Source organism: Oncorhynchus mykiss, chromosome 25 (genome assembly GCF_057628025.1).
Source record: "Oncorhynchus mykiss isolate SJ-2025 chromosome 25, ASM5762802v1, whole genome shotgun sequence".
NCBI lineage: Eukaryota > Metazoa > Chordata > Actinopteri > Salmoniformes > Salmonidae > Oncorhynchus > Oncorhynchus mykiss.
This window is the reverse complement of record NC_143046.1, coordinates 70,716,209-70,736,852: the sequence shown is the minus strand read 5'-3', so window position 1 is coordinate 70,736,852 and position 20,644 is coordinate 70,716,209. Positions and strand designations below refer to the sequence as shown.

General features: G+C 42.3%; 1 protein-coding gene across 1 annotated transcript in view; it reads left to right on the top strand.

The window, feature by feature from the left end:
- The first annotated feature begins 646 nt into the window (after nucleotides 1-646).
- Nucleotides 647-20,644, top strand: part of apoba (apolipoprotein Ba) — a 37,735-nt gene continuing 17,737 nt past the window's right edge. The window contains exons 1-23 of the mRNA XM_021585085.3: nucleotides 647-869; nucleotides 2,304-2,348; nucleotides 4,419-4,531; nucleotides 4,665-4,810; nucleotides 5,043-5,187; nucleotides 5,275-5,427; nucleotides 5,958-6,082; nucleotides 8,986-9,062; nucleotides 9,379-9,835; nucleotides 10,244-10,352; nucleotides 10,481-10,633; nucleotides 10,805-11,016; nucleotides 11,350-11,554; nucleotides 11,754-11,933; nucleotides 12,022-12,225; nucleotides 15,117-15,284; nucleotides 15,437-15,642; nucleotides 15,916-16,098; nucleotides 16,209-16,339; nucleotides 16,453-16,663; nucleotides 16,756-16,928; nucleotides 17,039-17,214; nucleotides 20,075-20,172. Coding sequence (XP_021440760.3) covers nucleotides 815-869; nucleotides 2,304-2,348; nucleotides 4,419-4,531; nucleotides 4,665-4,810; nucleotides 5,043-5,187; nucleotides 5,275-5,427; nucleotides 5,958-6,082; nucleotides 8,986-9,062; nucleotides 9,379-9,835; nucleotides 10,244-10,352; nucleotides 10,481-10,633; nucleotides 10,805-11,016; nucleotides 11,350-11,554; nucleotides 11,754-11,933; nucleotides 12,022-12,225; nucleotides 15,117-15,284; nucleotides 15,437-15,642; nucleotides 15,916-16,098; nucleotides 16,209-16,339; nucleotides 16,453-16,663; nucleotides 16,756-16,928; nucleotides 17,039-17,214; nucleotides 20,075-20,172 — 3,725 coding nt within the window. The 5' untranslated portion in view covers nucleotides 647-814. The remainder of the gene's footprint in view (nucleotides 870-2,303; nucleotides 2,349-4,418; nucleotides 4,532-4,664; nucleotides 4,811-5,042; nucleotides 5,188-5,274; nucleotides 5,428-5,957; nucleotides 6,083-8,985; nucleotides 9,063-9,378; nucleotides 9,836-10,243; nucleotides 10,353-10,480; nucleotides 10,634-10,804; nucleotides 11,017-11,349; nucleotides 11,555-11,753; nucleotides 11,934-12,021; nucleotides 12,226-15,116; nucleotides 15,285-15,436; nucleotides 15,643-15,915; nucleotides 16,099-16,208; nucleotides 16,340-16,452; nucleotides 16,664-16,755; nucleotides 16,929-17,038; nucleotides 17,215-20,074; nucleotides 20,173-20,644) is intronic.

Here is a 20,644-nt window from a genome sequence, read left to right as displayed (position 1 = left end):
TCACAACACAACTGATTGGCTCAAACGCATTAAGAAGGAAAGAAATTCCACAAATTAACTTTTAACAAGGCACACCTGTTAATTGAAGGGTGGCTACATTGAAAAATCTCAAATATACAATTTATTTTGATTTGTTTAACACTTCTTTGGTTACTACATGATTCCATGTGTGTTATTTCAGTTTTGATGTCTTCACTATTATTCTACAATATAGAAAATAGTAAAATAAAGAGAAACCGTGGAATGAGTAAGTGTGTCCAAACTTTTAACTGATACTGTATATACCAAATCCTACTGTTCAGTGTGCATCTCTATATTAGACTTTTGCGTAATTTAAATAATGTACGAAAACCTTCTCCAACTTTTCTAAAAGCTATACATGGATTATGGCATAGCTATAATTCCTCATACAGTATACTGACCTACATAATGTGCAACTGGTAGTTGTTGCAAGTTGCTACAGGACAGTAGATCCCTGAGAAACAAAACAGGAGACAATGATATTTTGATCCAAAACAATTGCTAAACGGGATAATCAGTACTGACAAATGTGCAATTCACATATTCTAGAATAGTGACAATTTTCTCCTTTGTTCAACTAATCAAAGTTGATGACCTTTGGATTGGCCACAACATTTGCAACATTGATTTATCTACCATAGCTCTCAGTTGGGCTGTCTTTGGGAGGGACTAGGAGAGATATGGGGAGATATTATAAACAATCTAGGTCCTGTGGTTAGTGAATCAGTTACGGTTGAGAGAGAGCTCAACCCAACATAAGGGACAGAGCTTTTTTTGTTGTTGAGCGCCCATCATGGGGGACCCCAAGATCTGGCTATTACTTCTTCTGAGCACCAATGTCTTTGCTCGTAAGTTTTTATCTTTTATTACTCTCCGATTTTCATAAGATAGTGAAAAGTATTCATCACTTGCATTTTATTTAGTCAATATAGGAAGATACATATTTTAGTAATATATTAGGAAAATAATTATATTCTATACTACAATCTACTTTAATTAATGACATTAAATTATTTTGGATAGTTTGAAAAATATATGTCTAAAAATGTATGCTCAACTGCATGTCTGACATTTACACAGATTCAACGTAGCAAAGTATACTGAACAAAAATATAAAAACAACATGTCAAGTGTTGGTCCCATGTTTCATGAGCTGAAATAAAAGATCCCAGAAATTGTAAATACGCACAAAATGCTTATTTCTCTCAAATGTTGTGCACAAATTTGTTTACATCCCTGTTAGTGAGCATTTCTCCTTTGCCAAAATAATCCATCCACCTGACAGGTGTGGCACATTAAAAAGCTTATTAAACAGCATGATCATTACGCAGGTGCGCCTTGTGATGGGGACAATAAAAGGCTGCTCTACAATGTGCAGGATTGTCACACAACACAATGACACAGATGTCTCAAGTTTTGAGGGAGCGTGCAATTGGCATGCTGACTGCAGGAATGTCCACCAGAGCTGTTGCTAGAGAATTAAATGTTAATGTCTCTACCATAAGCCCCCTCCAACGTCATTTTAAAGAATTTGGCAGTATGTCCAACCGGCATCACAACCGCAGACCACTTGTTTGGCATTGTTCGAGTGAGCGGTTTGCTGATGTCAACCTTGTGAACAGAGTGCCCCATGGTGGCGGTGGGGTTATCGTATAGGCTGGCATAAGCTACGGACAACGAACACAATTGCATTTTATCAATGGCAATTTGAATGTATAGCGATACCGCAACGATTTCCTGAGGCCCATTGTCATGCCATTCATCCACCACCATCACCTCATGTTTCAGCATGATAATGCATGTGTTGCAAGATCTATACACAATTCCTGGAAGATGAAAATGTCCCAGTTCTTCCATGGCCTGCATAGTCACCAGACATGTCACCCATTGAGCATGTTGGGGATGCTCTGGATTGACATGTTCGACATCCTGTTCCAGTATCCGCCAATATCCAGCAACTTCGCATAGCCATCGAAGAGGTGTGGGACAACATTCCACAGGCCACAATCAACAGCCTGATCAACTCTATGCGAATGAGATGTGTCACACAACATGAGGCAAATGGTGGTCACACGTGCATATCTATATTCCCAGTCATGTGAAATCTGTAAATTAGTGCCTAATGATTTTATTTTCATTGACTGATATCCTTGTATGAAATGTAACTTAGTCACATTTTTGAAATTGTTGCATGTTGCATTTATATTTTGTTCAGTATAAATAAATGCTACACCAATGTAACATTTTTCACAAAAATTAGGACTCTTTTATTTGCTTTTTAGAGAAAGGCAGTGAAAATGCTGATGAACAGATGTCATCATGCCCATGTAAGTCTCTAAGAATTTACTTGAACTGTTAATCTTACATTCAGTAAATACATGCTTTTAGATCGATGCCTGTCCTGGTTTTTGAGTTTTAGTGGAACTGGAGATAACAGAGATAACATGGCTGGATCTGAACTCTTGCGCCATGATGTTCATGATTTGTACAATTGATGTTATTCACTAAGAGAATTTCCATTTACTCAGTAAAGGTCCAGAGTTCAAGTGGTGACTTGGAACTTCGACTGTGAACCCAGGATGTTGTGTAAAAAATATTGACTTAATTAAGGGAAAACCCTTCTCTTTTTTTTTCCTCATTTAAAAAAATGATGTTTTGTTTTGCATTATGTAGAAGTACAGTACCAGTGAAAAGTTTGGACACACGTACTCATTCAAACTTTTTATTTTTATTTTTTTTACTATATTCTACATTGTAGAATAATAGTGAAGACATCACAACTATGAAATTACACATATGGAATTATGTAGTAACCAAAAAAGTGTTAAAACCAATCAAAATATATTTGAGATTTGAGATTCTTAAAAGAAGCCACCCTTTGCCTTGATGACAGCTTTGAACAGCCTTGGCATTCTCTCAACCAGCATCACGAGAAATGCTTTTCCAACAGTCTTGAAGGAGTTCCCATATTTGCTGAGCACTTGATAGCTGTTTTTCGTTCACGCTGCAGTCCAACTCATCCAATACCATCTCAATTGGGTTGACGTCGGGTGATTGTGGAGGCCAGGTCATCTAATGCAGCACTTCATCACTCTCCTTGGTCAAATAGTCCTTACACAGCCTGGAGGTGTGTTTTGGGTCACTATTCTGTTGAAAAACAAATGATAGCCCCACTAAGCACAAACCAGATGGGATGGCGTATCACAGCAGAATGCTGTGCTAGCCATGCTGGTTAAGTGTGCTTTGATTTCTAAATAAATCCTAGACAGTGTCACCAGCAAGGCACCGCCACATTATCACACCTCCTCCATGCTTCACGGTTGGAACCACACATGGAGAGATCATCCGTTCACCTACTCTATGTCTCACAAAGACACGGCGGTTGGATCCAAAGATCTCAACTTTGGACTCATCTAACCAAAGGACAGATTTACACCGATCTAATGTCCATTGCTTGTGTTTCTTTGTCCAAGCAAGTCTATCTTATTATTGGTGTCCTTTAGTAGTGGTTTCTTTGCAGAAATTCGACCATGAAGGCCTGATTCACGAAGTGCCCTCTGAACAGTTGATGTTGAGATGTGTCTGTTACTTGAACTCTGTGAAGCATTTATTTGTGCTGCAATTTCTGAGGCTGGTAACTCTAATGAATGTATCCTCTGCAGCAGAGGTAACTCTGGGTCTTCCTTTCCTGTGGCGGTCCTCATGAGAGCCAATGCGCTTGATGTTTTTTGGGACTGCACTTGAAGAAACTTTCAAAGTTCTTGAAACTTTCCACATTGACTGACCTACATGTCTTAAAGTAATGATGGACTGTCATTTTGCTTTGCTTATTTGAGCTATTCTTTCCATAGTATGGACTCGGTCTTTTACCAATTAAGGCTATCTTCTGTATACCACCCCTACATTATCATAACACAACTGATTGGCTCAAATGGATTAAGAAGGAAAGAAATTCCACAAATTAACTTTTACCAGGGCACACCAGTTAATTGAAATGCATTCCAGGCAACTACCTCATAATGCTGGTTGAGAGAATGCCAGGAGTGTGTGAAGCTGTCATCAAAGCAAAGGGTGGCTACTTTGAAGAATCTCAAATATAAAATATATTTTGATTTGTTTAACACTTTCTTGGTTACTACATGATTACACATGTGTCATTTTATAGTTTTGATGTCTTCACTGTTATTTTATAGTGTAGAAAATAGTAAAATAGAGAAAAACCCTGGAATGTGTAGGTGAGTCCAAAATTTTGACTGGTACTGTACATCTAAAACGTAGCCAGTGGCTAGTAGCTAGTATATTAGAAGTATTGATATACATTTTATAATACTTGATATAATACTTGTACATTCAGTGACATTATTCAAATTGATTTGCCCATTATTTGTGATCTCCAGTGTCAGCAAGGTTTAAGACCTTTAAGAAATATGTGTACCAATACACAACAGAGAGCAAAAATGGTGTGACTGGTACATCCAAACTCAGTAATGGCCCCAAAGTCACATGTCAGGTAAGCCTATGTCTGTTTGTTTTTGTGGCTCCACTTTTTATTGTTTCTCCTGGTAAACGGGGGAGCTCTTATCTTACTGCCCCTCCCTCTCTCTGTTTGCTTCACCTCTCTTGTTATTATCCTCCTTGTTTAGGTTGAACTCGAAGTCCCACAAGAATGCAGCTTCGTTCTTCACACAGCGAACTGTGCTCTCAGTGAAGTTTCGGTCATCGACCCTCAGGGAGAGCCTGTGTATAGACAGGCCGCAGGAGCTGATGCCTTCCAGGCTGCTATGGAGAAGTCAGTGGAAACATTTACCATAAAGATAAAACATGTATTGTCAATTTGATGATTTGAACATAAAATGTTCTCCATCACTTTCCATCATTTTTTAACCATTTCAATCATTTTTCACTTGTAAAATGAATAACACTATTTATTAGTCTATTATTATTAGTCCAGTGAAAGAACAGATCAACTATAATTAATTTGACAATGTTGACTTATTGTCTGGTGTGCCGTTTGTATTCAGGAACCCTCTGAAAATCACATGGGAGCCGGTCGTCGGAATACGCCTCTACCCAGAGCCAGATGAGCCTGTCAACATCCTGAACATCAAGAGGGGTATCATCTCCGCACTCAACGTCCCTGTCATGGAGGAGAGCAACGACATTATGGTAGGTCAGGTGATTCTTAGAAGTGCACGATTGCACTGAGGGAAAGTGTGGGAAATATTGATGTATATTTTTCCCTTTCCTCATTAGAACACTGTGCATGGCCTGTGCAAGACTGACTACACGGTCAACTCCAGGAAGGACATTGATACAGATGTGACCCTCACCAGAGATCTGTCTCAGTGTGATCAGTTCCGCAGAATGAAGCTCCCCAGCAGCCCCCTGGCCCTCCTCCCAAGCCTGGTGAGACCTGACTTCAAAAACATTAAACCTGTACAACTTCACTGTGTTGAAAATGTTGTGGATTCCCTCTGGGTCCACCCATACAGTTATAGGATCTTAATTTGACCAGTTTCTCACAGTAGAAAAATAATCAGCAACAGGAAATGTGAAATATTGTGTGGATTATAATGAATGGACATTTTTGTAGGGGTTGATACAAGTGAAAATTACAAACTTTAGAAGCCTTTTTTTTTAACCTTGAATACACTACAATATTTCCTGCAACAACAGGGTGATCAAATTAAAATCCTACACCTGTACAAAAATGTTTGCTCTCAAAGTGACTGCTAAAAGTGACATAAAACATATTATATGATGTTATTTTAGAGCAATTATAGTCTATAAAATATATGACATTTCAAGGAAGTCCTGAACAAACCATACAGCCATTTTGATAGATATGTGTCTTTTCTTATAACTTCAAAAGTGAGATTTTCAGGAAATTTAAAAAAGGTAATAATGTCATTATATGGCTATCACTCTTTCTTCAGCATGGTCCTTTGTCCAAGCTCATCAGTAGTACTCAGGACTGCAACTATCAGTTTGACAACAGGAGAAAGCATATGACCAATGCTGTGTGCACAGAAAAGCACATCTTTCTGCCCTTCTCACATGAGTAAGTCACCGACAAACATTTATGTGTATGTGCGGTGTGCAAGTGTGCGTGTGTGTGCTAGGGTTTAATTGCGGGAACTGGGTTACCAAGATTTCCCACCCAAACCCATTCTCGTTTCCCGAGATAAATAATGGCATGATCAATCAACACAGTGTGTGTGTGTGTGTGTGTGTGTGTGTGTGTGTGTGTGTGTGTGTGTGTGTGTGTGTGTGTGGTTGTAGCCTACTGTGGGCCTATTACGCAAAGTCGCCATTAATTCAAAGCGCTACGTGTGAGGGGTTCTTCTACCATGCCATTGGAAACACCAAGTAGGCCTACATTCTACATCAGATCAGCACTAAAAAAAGATGGCCATAGCCTACCCTCCCCAAGAATCCCCCAACATATCACAACTGGTGAGAGAATATGCAGAGAACGAAAAGGGCATATTAGCTTAGATGCAGAAATACAAACTATGCACTTGCAACATATCAACTCGCTGGCTTCATTCATACATTAGTCCAGTCATCACAATGCTAGCAGCTTACCATATTTACTCAAAATGAAGTCCCCAATAGAAAACATCCTTTACAAACTAAGAAAAGAGTGTTCCTCAAGGGTTCTTTGAAAAGGGTGAGGGTTCTGTGTGGAACTATAATGACTCAAAGAACCCTTTGAGCCTTTCAATGGTTCTTTGCGTTCACAGTGGTGGTTTGCTCACAGCTCTTTTTGTGCAACAGTGAATGAGTGTCATTCCAGTTTATCTAATCTGTTGTGCTATGCCATTACATGTTAAATGTGATTATGTCCAGTGATGGTGTCTTGTGAAAGACTCATATATGGCCTTGCGTCAATTGAGAACTGATGTCTAAATCAGGTTCTCAAACCTCTCCTCAGGGACCCCCAGCCATTCCAGAGCTAGCACACCTGATTCAACTTGTCAATTAACACAACAATAAAAACTATGGAATTTTAACCATACTTTAACCATGTCATTTGAGGGCTGAGGGGATAGGATGTATATTTTAAGTGTTTGGACCGCAGTCATAGACTGTTCTCTTTGCTACCGCACTTCACACTTATTTTTCTTAAAACTGCATTGTTGGTTAAAGGCTTGTAAGTAAGCATTTCACTGTAAGGTCTACCTACACCTGTTGTATTCGGCGCATGTGACAAATAACATTTGATTTGATAAAGAACATTTGAAAAGGGTTCTGTACAGAGGTAAAAATGGATGTAACGATAGCGGAACCCTTTTTGGTGATAAATAGAACCTTTTTTTAATAGTTATTTTTTGGGAACAAGTTCTCTATAGCACCATCATGGTTCCATTTAGAACTGTATGAGCATGGTTCTTTATAGAAGCTTCAAAAAGGGTTCAATTTAGCACCTAAAAGGATATGCTATCTTTACAAGCCAAATAACCCTTATTTGGCACTATATAGAAAAATGTATTTTTAGTGTGATAGCTACTTGCATGGTTTCTGTAAATATAATTGCTTACTAAGTGTGCAGGCTACACTCGACCTCTCGACGCAGTTACAGTAGACAATGTCCAATCTCAATATCCATACATTAAAATTTCCAAACTAATGTGTGGCACTGGCAGAGACTCAAAATATAAACTGTTGCTAATCACAAAATGGCAGATACACTGTGTCCACAAATGCGCTTGAGGAAATAGACATTTGCAATTTTGTTTCATGATGTTAGGCCTATGCTAACAAAAGTGAGCTCACGGTGGGATACTGGTCAGATTCACGGACAATTTATCAACTGCAATATCCATGATTCTCCTCTGCTACCCTAGGCCTGCTTAGCTTATCTGTTTGTATAGCGGAGAATCTCATGTTCCCTGGGACAAAGTTACCACAATAAGTGTATTATCATCAAGTAAAAACAGCCACAACCTCCCCCAACTCCCCAATTGCCAGGTGCAAGCCAGGGAAGAGAAAAAGGACAAGAGAAAAGCTGTCTGACATCTTTCAGTCAAAGATATACTAAAACAAATGTCATTTTCACTAGACCTCATAATATTTTACTAATCGGCCATCAGTGCTTCATAAGACTACATTAAAACTAGGCTACATCGCCTCCCGAGTGGCGCAGCGGTCTAAGACAGTGCTGGAGGTGTCACTACAGACCCGGGTTCAATCCCAGGCTGTGTCGCAGCCAGACGCAATCGGGAGACCAATGATGCAGCGCACAATTGTCCCAGCGTTGCCCTGGTTAGTGGAGGTTTTAACTGGCCGGGATGTCCTTGTCCCATCATGCTCTAGCGACTCCTTTCCTTGTGGCGGGCCGGACACATGCACACTGACTTCAAATGCTAGTTGTACGGCGTTTCCTCCAACACATTGGTGCGGCTGGCTTCCAGGTTAAGTGAGCAGTGCGGCTTGGCAGGGTCGTGTTTCATGGACACATGGCTCTCGACCTTCGCCTCTCCTGATTCCATAGAGGAGTTGCAGCAATGGGACTAGACTGTAATTACAAATTGGGGAGGAAAAAGTTTTTTTTTTTAAAAGTGTTTTGCATGCATGAATGTGATATTGCAGGGTGTTGAAAAATGCCAAAGCAAACAATCAAAAAAAACACCAAGAAACACAACAAAATCTAGAAAGGTGTCTGCATGGAGAAAGTCTCCTCCATGAATGGGGAATTGGTGTATTTATCCTGGGACACACCGGGCCCAAGTGTTTCCCATGTAGCTGACGACCCTCCCAACTCCGCCCACCGGCATCCTAATAAGGAAACAAGAACAAAGAGAGAATACGGCAGACAGAGTGGGAGGGTCGTCACAACGGGAACACCTGAATCCCGGTCATTTCTTGTAATTATCACTGGAAAATATTCAACCTTAAATTGTGCGTGTTACAAAAATATTTGAATTGATTTCAGTAAAGCCAATTTTTACCCATCTGCAGGAATAGTGGAATATCATCTGTGGTGACACAGAGCCTGACCTTGAAAGACTCAGCAAAGATCAACAACAGAGTCGTTGGTAAGGAACATGAAGGCATGTACTGTACTATCAGGAAGTGTGAGTGTTGTGTTTGTTGCGATCTGTGATTTCTCTTGCTAAAAATATCCCCTTGTTATAAGAGCTGCATAGCATTGTGTTAACAATTACATATTGATACCATGAAAGCTGTCAGTTTATAACATTAAATTCAGCTCATTTGGCTTGGGTCCTGACCCTGTCGTTTGGCCATTATATGTCAAGTAAAGTGTCAATTATTAAGCAGATAACATGAGTTGAAGGGAACTTCTTGAAGGATTTTCCATACCTGTTCTTTTCTCCCTGTACGTTGACGTAGAGGTTGAAACCAGCCGCATTCAACCCCTTCGCATGGAGTACCCAGAGGACAAGGCTCCTACTCAGACCAAAGAAGCTGTGCTGAGCACGCTGCGAGACCTCAGCGGTCTGTCAAGCACTGACCAGGGCCAGAGGAGGCCAGGTCTCTTCCAGAAACTGGTCTCCAAGCTCCGTGCTCTAAAGAACGAGACACTGAGCCCGGCTGTGGAAGAGATGATGGTGGAGGGTGGTATGCTGACCTGGCAGGCCCTGGCCCAGTGTGGAACACCAGAGTGCACCAGTGCCATCCTCCAAGTCATCAGGACGATGGACAGCAACGCTGTGGAGGGGGATGCCTTTGTGTACACCCTTAGCCTCCAGTCGAGCCCTGATTCCCACCGGGTCAGAGATATGCTCAGTGTGGCCCAACACAGGCAGAGCAAAGCCATTATGTATGCTCTGGCAAACACAGTCAAGAAGTAAGTGAAATTACACTCTTTACTATTTTTACTCTACCTAAAAATAACTGAAATCATCGATATCTCATCAATTGCCTTTTTTTGGGAGGGGGGAATATCGTTGAAGTTTATTTGACTGTAACCATAACAGCTTTGTAACTTTTTAGATTTTTTTATTCAATTAATTGTTGAAGCTAACCACCATAGGGCAATAATTACCATCACAACTAGGGTTGCAAAACTTTCAATAAATTCTCTGGTTTTCCCGAAATCCTGGTTGGAGAATTACAGATTTCTTGCTTAATGCTTATACTCCTCCAACCGGGATTTCAAGACAACCAGGGAATTTATTGAAAGTGCCCAAAATTTTGTAACCCTAGTCACAACACAATTCAGCACTGTTAACATATTCCCAACACTCATCTGCAGGTTCCACCCAGGACATCCCACCGCTGAGGTCAAAGATGTGAAAGAGTTCATGGATACCATGTTGGGAGACTGCTCAGGGAATGAGGATATGACTTTCCTGACACTAAGGGTATACAACTGCTTATACGCAATATTAAAAGTATTGTTTTAAGTATTGTGTTGTTGTATATCTAACATACATATACAGCTAGTCAGTATTGCACCTTGCAACTTAATTCTTTCACAAACATATTCCAGGTAGTAGGTGTTATGGGTAAAGCTATGAAATCTACCGGTGATGTCAGTCTGGGCTTGAAGAAGTCCCTCATGAACTGTGTGCAGAAGGGGGCTTCTCTATCTGTCCAGAAGGCAGCAATTCAGGCCTTCAGACTCATGGACATCGACCAGGAGGTGATTCAAAGCCCACCACCATACCCACCACCTAAACCTACTCAATAAATTCTCAACGTTCTTCTTTGAGTTCTCTTCAGTTATATACTTTTATTACTTAGCACACTGTTCATAATCCTATCAATAACAATCTGTACTAATAAGCTAAAAGGTTTGTGCTGTGAATGACAGGTCAGAGAAAGTCTCTTGGAGGTGTACCAGGATGCTGAGAACCCCGTCCAGAAACGTGTGGCAGCTTATCTGATGCTTATGAAGAGTCCTGACGATGCACTCCTTAGCAAGGTGATCACCACGCTGAATGACAAGCAGAACCCACAGGTCAGGAGCTTTGTGGCCTCCCACCTTGACAACATCCGGCACTCTGATGATCCCAAAACGCAGCAGTAAGTGACTGTTTTCTGTATGATATGTTCAGTCACTCCCTATTCGTTTATATACGTAGTTTGCAAGGTTAACTTAATATGTTTGATCACAGTGGTAGAAGGTGTCGTTGTTTTCTGCATCTCCTACTGTATATGTTTTTGACACCTGTGTAAGAAAATCATCTTCATTTAGTTATATTTTTCATGTCTGTCCAGCTACAAAATCATGGACATGATTGTGTTCAATAGAATCACAGCAACAAAATAATACCCTTTATTTTCCCAATCCCCATAATCACTTGTGCAACACAAACAAGTTGTGGGTTCTGAAAAGCGCTCTCTCTTTTCCTCAAGAATAAGACAGTATATCGAGGAGGCATTGCAAAACCATCAGCATCCTGCTAACCCTTTCACCACAATGTCCCGCAACTACAAAATGGACACTGCCATGGGCTCCATGAAGGGCAACATGATCTTTGATTCCACTGACTCCCTGCCAAAGGAAGTCCTGCTGGAGACCACCCTCAAAGCCTTTGGGTACAATAGTGACATGTTAGAGGTAATGTTTGAAAATACTTTAGAAACTTATTTGGTAAATATGATACAAAAAGTGTATTTATCTAATAAATGAAACATTTTATTTAAATGCATATTATTTCAAAGAATAATTGCATCTATATTGGTGTGATTACATTGATATCTTGTCTCCCCTTTGTGTTTTTTAAGTTTTATAACATATTCTCACTTCTTTTTTTAAGGTTGGTATTGAAGGTAATGGATTTGAAGCGAGACTTGAGGCCCTTTTTGGAGAGCAGGGTTTCTTCCCTGACTCGGTCTCTAAGGCCATGTACTGGGCGGGTCACAAGATGCCAGACTCGGTCAAGCAGGTGCTGGAGAACTGGATCCCCCCCTTGAGGAGTGACAGAAGGAAAAGACAGGTAAAAGTGTATTTTATGTATTGATGTTCAAGGAATAGTTTTTTGGTTTGGCCTTTTAAGGACATGTTTAATCCTCCATATCTTACAGGCCCCACAGGACCTCATGAGAGACATTGGACAGAACTTCCAAAAGCTTGTCAGGGAACTTCGCTCTCAAGACTCCCCTGAGGCTATGGCATACCTAAGGATTCTTGAAAATGAAGTTGGATACATCAAGTCCAGTGAGATGGAGCACATGGCCCAGAGCCTAGCCATGTACTCTGAGGTGTTCTTCAAGATCATGCCTCTTAAGGTAAATCATGGTTGACTGAACAGGTCATTCTGAAGGAATGAAGCTGATTAAAGGCCTACCGGGTGGCGCAGTGGTTAAGGGCGCTGTACAGCAGCGGCAGCTGTGCCAGAGACTATGGATTCGCGCCCAGGCTTTGTCGTTACCGGCCGCGACCGGGAGGTCCATGGGGCAACGCATATGGCCTAGCATCGTCCGGGTTAGGGAGGGCTTGGCCGGTAGGGATGTCAGCGTTCAATTGGCATGCTGACTGCAGGAATGTGCACCAGAGCTGTTGCCAGAGAATTGAATGTTCATTTCTCTACCATAAGCCACCTCCAACGTTGTTTTAGAGAATTTGGCAGTACGTCCAACCGGCCTCACAACCTCACCCAGGACCTCCACATCGGGCTTGTTCACCTGCTGGATTGTTTAATACGCAGCGTGGTTAGGGTTAAACATCTTTAATAAAGACGAATACAGAGAAAACACTACAAATATACAAAACAATAAATGTGAAACCAGTCCTGTGTGGTAAAACAAACACATGGGATTTGTGGGTGGTTATTTCCGTGTCAACCACCCACAAATCCCAACACAAAACAGGCTACTTAAATATGGTTCCCAATCAGAGACAATGACTAACACCTGCCTCTGATTGAGAACCATATCAGGCCAAACATAGAAATAGACAAACCAGACACACAACATAGAATGCCCACCCAGCTCACGTCCTGACCAACACTAAAACAAGGAAAACACAAGAACTATGGTCAGAACGTGACATAATGTTTCAGCATGATAATGCACAGCCCCATGTCGCAGGGATCTGTACACAATTCCTGTTAGCTGAAAATGTCCCAATTCCATGGCCTGCATACTCACCAGACATGTCACCTATTGAGCATGTTTGATGTTTGGGATGCTCTGAATGGACGTGTACGACAGCGTGTTCCAGTTCCCACCAATATCCAGCAACTTCGCACAGACATTGAAGAGGAGTGGGACAACATTCCACAGGCCACAATCAACAGCCTGATCAACTCTACTCAAAGGAGATGTGTCATGCTGCATGATGGTGGTCACACCAGATACTAACTGGTTTTCTGATCCATGCCCCTGCTTTTTTTAAGGTATCTATGACCAATAGATGCATATCTGTATTCTCAGTCATGGGAAATCCATAGATTAGGGCCTAATTGATTAATTTAAATTGACTGATTTCCATATATGAACTGTAACTCAGTAAAATCATAGAAATTGTTGCATGTTGCATTTGTATTTTTATTCAGTGTACGTAGAACCATTGTGGAATAGACGTTGAATTGATGTCTGTGCCCAGTGGGAAATATGATTTCAATTATCTCCATACACTAATTGAGTTAAAGTGAACTTACCCACACCAAAAGCAGTGTCGGTCGGTGATGTTTAAGATGAGGGAGGACGATTTTTTTTTGTTATAAGCATACCTTATTTCTATTACAGCACATTGGCTGACTGTCATTCATATTCCATTCACCCAGCTCAACGTAACGTCGATAGGTTTAGGCTACTACATGATACTCTAATTTTCCCTATACCCATCATGAGGTTGATACGACTTGGCCTATGAATGAAAGTTTACAACTTAGGTGCAAAATTAGAGTAATCAAGGTGACATTCAATACTGCCTTTCACACTCTTGCCTGCATCTAGATGATCTAGGCCTAGGGTGTAATCATTAGTCCAACAGTTGCAAACGAGAGTTTCAATTGGATAAATTCAGGTATGTTTATCACACGCAAACAAAGCTCACAGCATGATCATTGTGCTCATTTTACAATTACTTCTAGCATCTACGCGTTCTCCTTCTCTCACCTTTTCCCTTCGCTTGTGGACTTCAGTGCACAACACATCAGCTGTCTGTGACCAGACGAAAAAACCTTTCCAAGCCAAACCTTCATATCATAACCGCTAACCGCTACACACAGCTTACATCATTGTCACCATATTAGCTAATGTCATAGCTAGTCAACATACCTACTAGAACTAACGTGTTAGTAAACCCTCTACAGTCATGTGGTACAGTGTACAGTCAGCAAGCAGTTTAGCACTTACACCGGCAGGCCTCGATGGCAATGAATTAATAAATCCAAAATCTTACATTGACTTGGAAGAGTTCCAGTGTTGGATAGCCATAGCCAGCTAGCTAACATAGCATCCTTCTCTGTTTGAGCCGGCTATGAGTAGGCTAAACTAGCTAGATGCATTCGCTAGCTAAGTAAAAATGCAAGTGAAAAAAATACAACTAAATATGTCTCTCTCTCTCTCTCTCTCTCTCTCTCTTTCGCTTCTCCTTCATTTTTAATGAAATTAATTTGTTCAAAACTGTTCAACTATTGTCTTTCTTTCTCTTTGAGTCAACTACTCACCACATTGCATGCACTGCAGTGCTAGTTAGCTGTAGCTTATCATTCAGTAGTAAATTGAGTCTCTGATCCTTTGATTGGGTGGACAACATGTCCATTCATGCTGCATGAGCCCTGATAGGTTGGAGGACATCCTCGGAAAGTTGTCATAATTACTGTGCAAGTCTATGGAAGGGGCTTAGAACCATGAGCCTCCTAGGTTTTGTGTACCCAGAGGAGGACGAAAACTAGCTGTCTTCCGGCTACACCATGGTACTACCCTACAGTAGGCTGTTGAGGCTACTGTAGACCTTCATTGCGAAACAGTGTGTTTTAATCAATTATTTGGTGATGTGAATATGTTTAGTATAGTTTTATCTAAAAAGGAAAACTTTTTAAATGTTTCACTATTTTAATTTGTATGAAATTCACTGAGGAGAATGTTCCTCCCCTTACTCTTTTGAGGAGCCTCCACTGACCCAAATTCCTTTTGTTTCAATTAACCTTATTCTCTTTATTTTTGCACAGGTCATGCAGTCTCTAATGTCGAGCACTGACAACGAGCTTTATGCCCACTATATCTTCCTGGATGAGAGCTTTTATCTGCCCTCCGCATCTGGCTTACCCCTGAAATTCTCCTTGTCTGGTGTCTTTGCCCCTGGAGCCAAGGGAGGTCTGAGCTTCTCCCCTGGCATGGTAAGCTGCCTGCTCTTTTGTTTCTATTCAATTAAATGTATATGCCTTATGGAAGACTTTGAATGTATTCCAACCCTATTTGAACAAATTTTATGATTCATTTAGGATCCTAGGTTATTTTTAAGTGTGAATTGTGCCTTTCTTACCTGTAGCAGCAGCTGTCTTTCATGCCATCTGTCGGTGTGGAGTTTATTACGCAAATGGGCATCCAAATTCCTGAGTTTGTGGTGGCTGGCATTGAGATGCACACCAACATGTACCATGAGAGTTCCCTGAACGCCAAAGTCACCATTAGCAGAAATGAGATCAAACTCTCCATCCCTGCACCCAAGGGAACCACTCAGCTATTCAGTGTCAGGTGGGAATTACTCTAACTTCTACTTAACATATGTCTACTTAAAATAATTGTTTTTAAATATAATTGGAATGTTAAGGGTAACTCACATACTGTTGTCAGTGTGAATCGCAGTACAGACTTAAGAATCCAGTTGTATCAAATGCCATCATCTTTTAACATAGAAAAACTTTACATAAACCAGCCTCAACTTGAATCAGTTATATTAAGCATTACTATGTAAAAAGTAATATTAAAGATTTTGTCATTATTTTCCTGCATCTCTTCAAAATCCAGCAACAAGCTGATGTCATTGTCCTCCACCCAGACTAAGATGGTGCCGTCGATAGGGGAGGGTATGACAGACTCCACTGAATGCCAGCCCCTGTTTACTGGTATGAATATCTGCACAACACTGCGTTACACCAATGCAAGCTCAACAGATGATGCTCCGTACTACCCCCTTACAGGGGAGAGCAGGTGAGAGTTGATTCCATCGCCAGAATTTCCAAACACATTTGATTTCAACTGCATCATTTTATTGATTCAAAAGATAGTCTTTAAGAGACACATGTCTATCAATTCATTAGGCTTTCTGTGGAGATCCAACCAACAGAGGAGGTAACAGAATACACTGCTGCCATTACTTCTGAAACTCTCAGAGAGGGTAAGGAGGGACGCCAGAAAGTGGACTCTCTGAAGCTAACCCTGAGGGCATCAGGTATGTGTGTCCAATTTTAAAAAAAATAACAAATTAAGACTGGCAAATTATAAAGCTACCCCAATAGAATGTACATAACATGAATTGAGGCACATCTGTCCTCTTCATATTAGGTTCTGAGCCCACAGAGGCGACCGCAACACTGAAGTACAACCGGAACAAGAACACTCTGACCACTGAAGTCCATGTCCCTGATTATGACATTGAGGCAGGGATTAAGCTGGCAGTCACAGACAGCAATGTGAATGGGAAGAAGATACGTGGCATCACCTTAGATGTGACCAACCACAATATTCCACAGTTGTCTCTAGTTGGTCGTGCCAGGTAAAAGAAAACCCAGAATTATGTTTTACCATTTTGGCAAGGTTGGTAATACTGTAACTAACATGCCTTTCTTTGAATGTTTATTAACTTAGACTTGAGTCCATGGAAAATGGAATGCTGCAAGTCCAGATGACCATCCCGGCCCTGAGTTCAGATGCCTCTGCTACTGCAACCCTGAAGAACACCGATGGTCTAGTCATGCAATTAGAGACGGCAGTCAATATTCCAGAGACTTCCTCCATGCAAACAGTCATTGTGAGATATGGTAAGTGTCATACAGCTTTTTCTCTGTACTGTGTGACCTGACAAAGGCAATTGCTAAATGTAACTACAAACAGAAATTATTCAAGTCTTACATGTGGTTTTCCCATACAGATGACAACAAGTTTGAGGTGGAGATGAAGTCTGACCTGAACTCTGAGATCCCAAAACTCATCCCAAACACAGAAGATTACCAGAGGGCGCTACAAAAGTTCATTGATGACATACTAGATCAGAAGGTGGCTAAGACTGATATGAAAGTGCGGCACATTGTTACCAAAGCCATTGAGGTAAGAGTTGTGTTTTTAAAATACAGAGAGTTCTAAAGTAATGGGAATAATCACTTCTATATTAATAAGGATGCTACCGTGATTACAGCTAGTTCCGAATGAATTGAGTGAGAAAGTTACAGACGCACAAATATCATACCCCTAGACATGCTCACCATTACAATAACTGGGGAGGTTAGCATTTATTTTATTTTGAGGGGAGGTATGATATTTGTGTGTCTGTAACTTTCTCACTTATCATTATTCATGATTCATTCAGGACTATCCGTAATCATGGTAGCATCAACATTCATGTAGAAGTGTTTAGAAATATATTACATTTTTATTTACAATAAAAGTCACTCCAATTACACAATACATTATTTATCCTTAATTTCTATTGGGCACAAAATAATCTGAAACACAACCAAAACAAATAGAAAATGGATCTGTAACGTCCGTTGTTGGTGGAAGAAGGTGAGGACCAAGGTGCAGCGTGGTGTGTGTCCATATTTATTAAAATGAACACGGAAATAACAAAAATACCAAAGGTGCAGACTCCGGACGAAAAACACTGAACTTATAGGGGAGGGTCTGGGTGGGTGTCTGTCCGCGGTGGCGGCTCTGGCGTGGGACGTGGACCCCACTCCACCATAGTCCTTGTCCGCCTCTTAGCCCGCCTCCGTGGCCTCTTTAGAGCAGTGACCCTCGCCGCCGACCTCGGACTGGGGACCCTAGCCACGGGTGAATGGACGGGAGACTCCGGCAGCACCGGACAGGCGGGAGACTCCGGCAGCTCCGGAGAGAAGGGCGATTCCGGCAGCACCGGCGTGACGGGTGATTCTGGCAGCTCCTGGCTGAAGGACGGCTCCGGTAGCTCCTGGCTGACGAGCGGCTCCGGCAGCTCCTGGCTGACGGACGGCTCCGGCAGCTCCTGACTGACGGACGGCTCCGGCAGCTCCTGACTGACGGACGGTTCCGGCAGCTCCTGACTGACGGACGGCTCCGGCAGCTCCTGACTGACGGACGGCTCCGGCAGCTCCTGACTGACGGGCGGCTCCGGCAGCTCCTGACTGACGGGCGGCTCCGGCAGCTCCTGACTGACGGGCGGCTCTGGCAGCTCAGGACAGGAGGGAGACTCTGGCAGCTCAGGACAGGAGGGAGACTCTGGCAGCTCAGGACTGGAGGGAGACTCTGGCAGCTCAGGACTGGAGGGAGACTCTGGCAGCTCAGGACTGGAGGGAGACTCTGGCAGCTCAGGACTGGAGGGAGACTCTGGCAGCTCAGGACTGGAGGGAGACTCTGGCTGATCCGGACTGGAGGGAGATTCTGGCAGCACTAGACAGGCGGGAGCATCAGTAGGGAGGAGACGGAGAGACAGCCTGGTGTGGGGGGCTGCCACCGGATTCTGGTGCAGTGGAGGTGGCACCGGACAGACCGGACCGTGAAGGCGCACTGGAGCTCTCGAGCACCGAGCCTGCCCAACCCTACCTGGCTGAATGCTCCCAGTAGCCAGGCCAGTGCGTCAAGGTGGAATAGCCCGCACTGGGCTGTGCTGGCGAACCGGGGACACCATGCGTAGGGCTGGTGCCATGTACCCCGGCCCGAGGAGACGCACTGGAGACCAGATGTGCTGAGCCGGCTTCATGGCACCTGGCTCGATGCCCACTCTAGCCCGGGCAATACGAGGCGCTGCTATGTACCGCACCGGGCTATGCCTGCACACCGGGGACACCGTGCGCCTCACGGCATAACACGGTGTCTGCCCGGTCCACCTCTATCCACGGTAAGCACGGGGAGTTGGCTCAGGTCTCCTACCTGACTTAGCCACACTCCCCGTGTGCCACACTCCCCGTGTGCCCCCCAATATATTTTTGGGGCTGCCTCTCGGGCTTCCTTGACCGCCGTGCCAACTCCATTCTCCGGTATCCCTCCCAGGTTGTAACCTACTCCAGATAGCGCTGCTCCTTACCACGCTGCTTGATCCTTTGGTGGTGGGTGATTCTGTAACGTTCGTCGTCTTCCTCTGATGAGGAGTAAGAGAGGTCGGACCAATTTACAGCGTGGTAAGTGTCCATTTTAATAAGACAAACTGAACACTACACAAATACAAAATAACAAAGTGAAACAAAGTGAAACAAATGAAACGGTCCCGTGTGGTAACAAACACTAACACGGAAAATAATCACCCACAACTCAAAAGTGAAACCAGGCTACCTAAATATGGTTCTCAATCAGGGACAACGATAAACAGCTGCCTCTGATTGAGAACCATACCAGGCCAAACACAGAAATCCCAAAACATAGAAAAAGGAACATAGACAACCCACCCAACTCACGCCCTGACCATACTAAAACAAAGACATAATAAAATAACTAAGGTTAGAACGTGACAGGATCAAACAAGTTTCTAGAGTCTCACGCTTTATGTAATCATTCTGTGCTATGAATATGGGAACAAATATTAAAATGTTCACTACTTTAATACACAATACAAATTTGCCCAATACTTTTGGTCCCCTAAAATGGGGGACTATGTACAAAAAGTGCTGTAATTTCTAAATGGTTCACACAATATGATTTCAAATACTCTCAAATTAAAGCTGACAGTCTGCGCTTTAACCTCATTGTATCAAATCCAAAGTGCTGGAGTACAGAGCAAAACAACAAAAAATTGTCACTGTCCCAATACTTTGAGCTGACTGTATCTTTTGATTAATGGCATCGGCAGTAATTTTTCAAATGTTCTACTCCCAATTGACATGCCTAGTTAAATAAAGTTAAGATAAATACAAAATGTTAACAAATTGCAACAATTTTGTTTCCATTGATAACATTTCTCTACAACAATTCTCAACCTAAAAAGTACATCTCATTTTAGGCATGCAACATTTGGCTGGACAAAGTTGCTGGAAGAAACAGGAGGATCCTTGCAGAACTCACTCTACCCACCGTGCCTGAGAAACTGTTCCTTCAATCGTAACTATCTGACAATTCACATATTAAGTGGGGTTGGGATTACAGTGCATTCGGAAAAGTATTCAGACCCCTTCCCTTTTACACATTTTGTAATGTTACAGCCTTATTCTAAAATGTATCAAATAGTTTTTTTCCCCTCATCAATCTACACACAATAACACACAATGACAAAGCAAAAACAGGTTTTATGTATTCAGACCCTTTTCTCAGTACATTGTTGAAGCACCTTTGTCAGCGACTACAGAATTGAGTCTGGGTATGACGCTACAAGCTTGGCACACCTGTATTTTGGGAGTTTCTCCCATTCTCCTCTGCAGATCCTCTCAAGCTCTGTCAGGTTGGATGGAGAGCGTTGCTGCATAGCTATTTTCAGATCTCTCCGGAGATGTTAGATCGGGTTCAAGTCCGTGCTCTGGCTGGGCCACTCAAGGACATTCAGAGACTTGTCCCAAAGCCACTCCTGTGTTGTCTT